Genomic DNA, 8253 nt, shown 5'->3' on the forward strand with positions numbered 1-8253 from the left:
TCTGTGAGCCAGACTAGTTTCGGAGAATTCCACTGCTCATCAGTGACTCTGGACACTACCACCAATGAAATATCAAACCAAGCCTTTGTAGTAGTGAGATATCGAAAGTTCGCCATAGGATCGGGGCTTTGGTTTGTTTAATACTAAACCAATTAGGGTAAGAGGTAGGTCTACCTATAGGTTTCAAATTACTGAAACAAACGCATATCTTTGGCATCTAAGATTGGATTGTTCAATTCCTCTTTTAAGGTGGAATAAAAGTACTCTCTTTCTTTAGATTTCAGGTTGTGGAAAACGTGGCGACAACAAAGATTGATCAATTGAAAAGTATGAAAGAGAAAGGAAGCCATATTCTGATCTTATAATATTAATGTTATAATGAGGTATTTTTTCATATTAATAATTTACTACTTGAAATAGTGTTCACTATCGATGTTAATCGCAGTTTAATTCGCAAAAAAATAAACATGAAATTCGCATACGTAATTATCAAAATAAACTAAGGTTGAATTCTTTGGGGCGCCACCTACCCACTTTAAAATCTCTTATGTCATAGATGAGGTATATGAATTGGAACATAATCAACTAATTTATTTCAATTTGTTTTTCAGACGAACCACCATATATCATGGTTGATAGTAAACGCCGTGATATCAATTCATAATTTAAGTTTCCAAGAGACGGTGTATCCATTTCAAGTACGAGAATGTTGCGCGGGAAATATCATAATCAGTGGCGCCAATTTGTGGCGGGGGAGGGTTTTTAAGGGTTTATTTGAAGTTAAGCACACTATACGGGCTATCTGTGCTCTGCCCACCACGGGTATCGAAACCCGGTTTCTAGCGTTGTGAGTCCGCAGACATACCGCTGTAGCACTAGGAGGCTGGGGAGAGAGAAGTCGCCACACCCAAGCTTTAATTTTGGTTTTAGAAATGTAAAAAAATCTGGTTAATGGGCTATATTTATGGGATATGACTAATATTAATATATATAAAGTACAAAGTCGAAATTTCCATGTTCGTTGTTGTTCCTCATAACCCTCTGGCTCTTACGTTGTTCTTACATTTCATGTATTTTGTAGAAATCAGGGTTAAACTTTGCCCCCCCCCAATATTTTGCTTAGATGGCGCCACTGCTTAGAGTTGATCTCAGAGGAATAGCAGTAGCCATCTTTAGAAGCCGATGCTTGTTAACTGTCTTGGTTACCGCCAGGGCAGCATTAACAATTATGACACCCTTTCTATTCAGTTGAATATTTTTTAAACTTTTATAATATCAATTATAACATTCTAGACTTGTATCTTTGTTTACATATAAAAAAAAACGACTAATTACAAACTTATAAATATATAAAATGGCTCACATTGGAATTGACACGAGTGAAATAAATCACCATGGTACAAAAAAAAAAAGAAATCCAACCTAAGTTTTAATTTATGGTAGTTTTGGGTATATACTATAGTTCTTGTTTAAGTATAACATAGATGAGGTTAAATCTGATAGAAAGCTTACTTTATTCGATTTAGAAAAAGGAAACATAAATACAGTGTAAATAGTAATAACTGTAAATCTTCTTCGTAGAGGGCGGTAGCGAACAACAAACATAAGAACGAGAATAACTTTGTAACATCCAACTAGCTTACTTCATACTACATTATCAACCTACAAAAACATTTCTTTTATATTTGTATCAATGTTATTGCGCGAAATAAATAGTGGCATTACTTACTCAGATTTTATACTTTTTTACATACATATTTATATATGTATATATAAACAACACATTCTTTATTACGTCATCGTTCTGTTTTGTGATCACGAATACGAAGATTGAAACTACACTGGTTTGACTCAACAAGACTCTTTAAAAATCACTAATTATATAACTGAACATCGACTACCGTAGCAAAGACTATTTTGCGTTTCTTTGTTTTTTTACATAATTTTCGCTTCTTTTTACAGCAAACAACAAACTATTTTCACTTCTCTATTTAGCAAAATATGCGTCACATTACTCTTAAACGTTTGCTGCATTATACCGAAGACAGAAATATGATAACAATGACTATAACAATAACTTACATGTTGTTGAAAAATACATTTTTCTATTTATACCTACATAAAATAATAAAGTTATTTCAATTGTTACTGTTTTTTTATTTCTTATTCTACTGTACAGACTTAATTCTACTCTTAGCCTTCGTCTGTCAACGTAATGTTTACTAAGTATAGCAGTTTCAACACGGTTCAAAAAATTTAAGTAAATATTCAATGATACAAGTTTTGCCTGAAATATCAATGTCTATTACCTATTTCGAATTACTTCAGAATAACCATTTTATATACTTTGCTCTCATACTTTGATTACTTTATGGAATAAAGTTTCTTATAATTCGAGAGGTCCGATTTGTCCAGAATCATTGTTGTTTCCATTGGTAGCTTTATCTTTAGTAGGGGATTCTGACGCCACGTGATTATTGTACGAAGTCACGTAGTTTCCCACGCGCACGTCAGGACAAGAAGTATCATTCTGAAACGATGACCTTGGAATGTTGATGTGGGACTCAGCTGCATGTGTCGACGACGTTTCGTCTATCTCTTTCAAAATCTTGATCTTTTGGATCATTTCGCGAATCTCGTAACGGAGAATTCCTAAGAAACACACTTTAAGAAAAGCAATAACACAGAAACCCAGCACGGACAGCATATCTGCACTGCGTTGAAACCACCTAAACACAGCACCGTAACAACCTTCTTGATACACATTATATCCTGTGTAGTTTTGAACGCACGTGCGATTCTCGAGATCATTCTGTACGTACGAGTCTCCCGATTGCTCTTTACAGCAACTCAGTGGCACCACCTGGTGATATCGCAAAAAATCACGTCGTTGTCCAGTGATCCATACGGATAGATTAAAGTCTTGTGGTTCGTTTACACCACAGCAGTGTTCTTCTCGCTGAATACGATCCCAGAGAACCTGGTAGTCTAAACTGTTACCGTAATCTGTTTGTAATCTCGCTCTCAGATCGCTGAGTAAGTGAGACGCGATGTGATTATAATGGAAGATCCACACAAAACCAATGATGACGTCACCTACAAGAAGCATCAGCATGAGAGACCAATATATATTAATCAGTCGCTCGTTTAGCTTTAAAGCACCCAAGCAACCAACAGCTTGAAGAATCCCACCTTGAAGAATAAGGGCTAAATAAGCGTAGATGAATGTGGGATGGTGAAAACGAATAGTAGGAAAGAAAGCCATTCTATAATCGGAAAAGGTCCACGCAGCTAAGGAGACAAAGATGATAACGCTAAGGAGAAGAGCCAGGTTACAGGAGTAGATCCAGAACCTGTAGTACCTCATCGCTCTATTGAGGAACATGGGGCTCACTTGATGGGGGCTAGTAGGTAACCACGAACCACCGAGAAAGCCAGCTTCAGACTGGTTTCGTCTGTGCAAACCTGTGGACAGCTACTGGCACGCTTAGCTAGATTTCTTTTTGTTAAAGGTCAACCACTTCTGAAATATCTACTACGCAATAACTTAACTGACGGAGCTTTGAAAATAGCTGATAAGTTTCAGAAAAAAATGAACTTTTAGATATAATGTCTACTAACGATAAATCCAATATGATTTTTCTGTGATCCTAACATTGGCCATAACTTTATCTTGAAAACGTAGATTGGTAACTACTTTGTTATCATAAACGTAACGTTTTTGGTCACTAGTAAGTGACTTCACCACTGCTACTACTACTGTAAAGGATTCTCAATATGCACGAGAACCTCATAAGATTCCCGTTTTTCTTACTCTTCATGAAACGTTATGCTGACCGTGACATTTAGGAACTGATAGAATTAATATTTACCTTCGGGTACTGACACGTGAAAAAACAAGAGACCATAGAAAGATTCATTCTTCTCATGCCAAGTGCCTTACTAACTAAAGCCTCTATCACAGCAGGTTTTGCTCCTGGCAATGCAATTCCATCGACAGACGAACGTAAACTTTAGATAACCATCCAGCTAGACACTGATTATTTCCGGTTGTTTCCGGCTGATGAAACAAAGTTCGCGGCTTAATTTCCTAATCTCTTAATTCAAGTAAAACCTTTTATCTTACTTCACAAAAAGGCAGATGAACGGTCTGTTTTGAAGTTTGCTTGAAGACTCTGAAAAAGGAAAAAGAAAGAAATCCACATCAGTCTGACATAAACTTAGTTAGTATAACATACTTTTATTTCTTTAAGAGAGGGCAAAGACGAGTTTCAGTGACATTAATTAAAAAATAAAATAAGCAATTCCTGTTTTTACTGGACCACCTTGCTCTTGTATTAGATTCAGTTTGTGAAAAAACAAACAACCTTCGTATTGATTAAAACAAGTATTTCCCTCAAGTTCAGATTTCATTTTTTATAATGAACCGACGTAGACACGTTCTTTAAGAAGATATAACAGTTCTTTAAAAACTCATACGTTCATTTTACGTGACTTCACTATCAAATTATTTACGTTCGGCCTGGTATTGAAGGCGCTTGACTCAAAATCTGTGGGTTCGAATCCCGTCACCGAACATGCTTGTTCTTTCAGTCGTGGAGGCGTTATAAGGTAGAGTCAATCCCACTGTTCGTTGGTAAAAGAGTAGTCCAAGAGTTGACGGTGTTGACTAAACTGCCTTCCCTCTAGTTTATCACTGCTAAATTAGAGACGGCTAGTGCAGATAGCCTTCGTCTAGCTTTGCGCGAAATTCCGAATAAACCATTCACATTTTTTTACTTATTTTCTATTTTGGATTTTTATGACACAAACTAACTTAAATCTTATGTGTGTGTGTGTGTTTTCACTGCTGCTTGTTTGTTTCAGAGCAAAGTCACATTTGACTATCTTTTGTGTCCATCACGGGGAATCGAATCCCTTATTTTAGCGTTGTAAATCCGTAAACTTATTACTGTCTCACCGGGAGTCTTTCACTGCTGATGCCAATGTTAGCCTAACCCCATAATACCTGTTTATAGAAAACTAACACGAGTTACTTAGTGCCACTCAGAAAACATTTCAGTTCAATATACACGTATTTGCTCTTTTTTGTTGTTGGAGTTGGGTGCGTGGGTTACGAATTGCGTAAATTACGAAAAAAACTATAGTAGTTGATTGTCACAGAAAGTTAACAATAACGCAAGCAGGCACGCGATCACGAAGGAGACACCTATTACATGCTTGGCAACTTTCTAACTGGAATAGGCTTAGCTGATGAAAGTCAACGACGTTTCAGCGAGTTAGGGAGGAATCCGGGAAGAGGTGGTGGGTGATTTTTGATAATTGAATTTCATTTAGTTCATTCCTGTACATTTTATTCAACAAACGATATATGTTTGCAAATTGTGCCTTGATAACAATCACAATGGCGGCAAATCTTTGGAACACCTCATGTATCGCTAAACTCGTGATGATCATTATGGGTGTTTGTGTTTACGACGAATCCTAGCTCATGCGATTATTTAGAACATAGCGAGAAACATAAAAACAGACATCGACTTCTTCAAATTTAGGTTACGTTTTAACATACAGTTTGTTGTTCAAGCAACAATATGTAAAATGAGTGACTAAAAATCAGAATTTACCAGGTAAAAGAGTTGGTTGGTTATGTTGGTTGCGTTTGCCGTTCATAGTTTGGAACTGAGAAACTAGAGGGAAGGTTTTTGTTTCGTTTAAATTTCGCGCATAGCTTCACGAGGGTTATCCGCGCTATCCCTCCCTAATTTAGCAGTGAAAGACTAGAGGGAAGACAGCTAGTCATTATCACCCACCGCCAACTCTTGGGCAACACTTTTACCAACGAATAGTGGGATTGGCCGTCACATTATAACGCCCACACGGCTGAAGGGGCGAGCATATTTGGTGAGACGTGGATTCTAACCCGCGACCCTCAGATTGAGAGTCAAGCGCCCTAACCACTTGACCATGCCAGGCCCTAGAGGGAATGAAGACAGCTAATCAACAACATCTAGCGCCACCTATTTGGCAACTATAATCAAATATTGGGATTTGACAATCACTCCTATACTTTTCCCAAGGCCCCAAAGTGCAGGGTGTAATTTTGCAGCAATGGCACATGGACTGTAGACCCGCGGATCAACAATGAGACACTGACCTTTGGGCCACACCCGGCCCTCGGAGAAATGATGAAAAATTGGAACAGTTGGAAGGTATTGTGCTACCTGACACTCTTACACAGCATGCTATATTTCTTTTTCATTATTGAATACTAACTAATAAGATAAAGCCCGGTCCAAGTACAAACAAAATAATTAATTATTTCAGTACATTGGCTACATTTCTTAGCTAGCCACTACTTTGTGAGCATGAAATTAGCCCAAATATTAGGCCTAACCATTTCAAAACCCATAAAATGGTTTAGCATGTACAGTATTTCAAATATACCTGTGTACTTAATGCTGTAATACAAATCTATATCTACAAACGTTAATGAAAAAGTGACTAAGTAAGTAGCTTTTCTCACAACAAGCGAATCTAAGGTAGTTTTTACCATTGCTACCTTATTAGAAATTAATAATAATGATACCTACTCAACCCACTTCTCACGTGTAGGAAATAACTTTATGTTATATCTAGATAGAAAGAAAAAAACCAAAAAAAACAATACTTAAAATAAAATAAAGTATTACTTTTACGTGGCAGTATAGCGTTAGTGGTGTGAACCTAGCCAATTTAAAACAAGATTCTTTATGGGTGTACGTATATAAAAAAAAAAATGTCTACATCTTTCGTAATATTGTTTTGTTGATCGCCTGTTAACCCTAGCACCATCTGACATTAAATCGAAGCCCTCAAAAGAATGATTGAGTTCCTAACTTCAAATAACACCATGGTATCGATAAACCTTTCTAGGGTAAGTTTATAAGTTAATAACCCTTCCTTTATTTCCTTAACCATACGTTAGTAAAAAGCATATTAAACTCAAGCATAGTTCTATATAAATTAATAACTATAATACTATTCGATAGATTACTTTTCAATAGGCGATTAAATCAATAATAAATTTAATACGAAACAAAAACAACTACAAAATCAAAAATTACTCGTCCATTACCAGTCCTCGTTTTCATCTAGGTCATAACGGATAATTTCTGTGGTCATAGCACCCATACGCGTTGGGAATATTCTACCTATCAGACAAGATCCAGACGTTGATGTCAAGCTAGTCAGCAACTAAGGAGAATCAGTTAAGGGTTGGGAGTTAAGTGTTTGAACCTACAACGTCTCAACTCCTACTGCCTTTCGCTGTCTGTAGCCAGTTGTGGGAAGGCAGTTACTCTTAATATTTAGATGTAACCTCAAAGTAAAATTAAACCGCCCTCAAATTCTACAGTGTAAAAATCCGAACCTCAACCCTTGTCATTTTGATATTATGAGAAGTACAAAAAAACAAAAAATATTTTTATAGTAGAAATGTACCATCATATATTTCTACAGGACTCCCAACTTTACATATATATAAATATATATGGTCATAAAAACGTGTCTCAGAATACTATACAACAAAATGCGGATCTAGTTTCACTGACCTTTCAAGGGACAAGGGATAGTGTATGAAACAATCAGCCAACTTCTATTTATTCTGTATATGTTTTTAATGTTACTTTCATTAACAATATTGACTAAAATGTTGAATATATATATCGATTTTTATTACTTTTAAAAGTTTGTATTATATATATTCATTGTAAGGATTATCTTACACTGTTAGCTTAGTATATTAAAAAGACTAACCTAAATCTCGTAAGATATTATTAGAATTATGGCCGAAAATATCGCTAAGAGTCAGGGCACCAATCCGATGAAACAATGCATTCTAATCATTTTAAGTAATAACGTGAAAACATTATACTGAATTAGTTATATTCATTACTGGCTTAACGTTTAGTTCTGATCAATGTAAGTATACAACTAGCTTTGGTCACAAGTTGATATCAACTAATAAAAATAATAAGTTGACGAGTTCAACCTTTCAAACATGCACGTTAATTTATTGTACAAATTTAAAAGCAAAAGTAAAATGCTAAGAAACTCTCTACATTGTTAAACATTATCCACTAAGAAACTTCCTACATTGTTGAACATTATCCACTAAGAAACTCCCTATATTGTTGAATATTATCCACTAAGAAACTCCCTACATTGTTGAGCATTATCCACTAAGAAACTCCCTACATTGTTGAACATTATCCA

At 35.9% G+C, this 8253-nt stretch overlaps 1 protein-coding gene across 1 annotated transcript in view; it reads right to left on the reverse strand.

Annotated features, from left to right (window-relative positions):
* Window positions 1-6: 6 nt before the first annotated feature.
* LOC106477053 (tetraspanin-9-like) overlaps window positions 7-8253 on the reverse strand; it is an 80313-nt gene continuing 72066 nt past the window's right edge. Inside the window, exon 2 of the mRNA XM_022381422.1 lies at window positions 7-4175. Within this exon, the coding sequence (XP_022237130.1) occupies window positions 2387-3385 (999 nt within the window). The 5' untranslated portion in view covers window positions 3386-4175 and the 3' untranslated portion in view covers window positions 7-2386. The remainder of the gene's footprint in view (window positions 4176-8253) is intronic.

The sequence above is a fragment of the Limulus polyphemus genome, unplaced genomic scaffold (assembly GCF_000517525.1).
Source record: "Limulus polyphemus unplaced genomic scaffold, Limulus_polyphemus-2.1.2 Scaffold162, whole genome shotgun sequence".
Taxonomy (NCBI): Eukaryota; Metazoa; Arthropoda; class Merostomata; order Xiphosura; family Limulidae; genus Limulus; species Limulus polyphemus.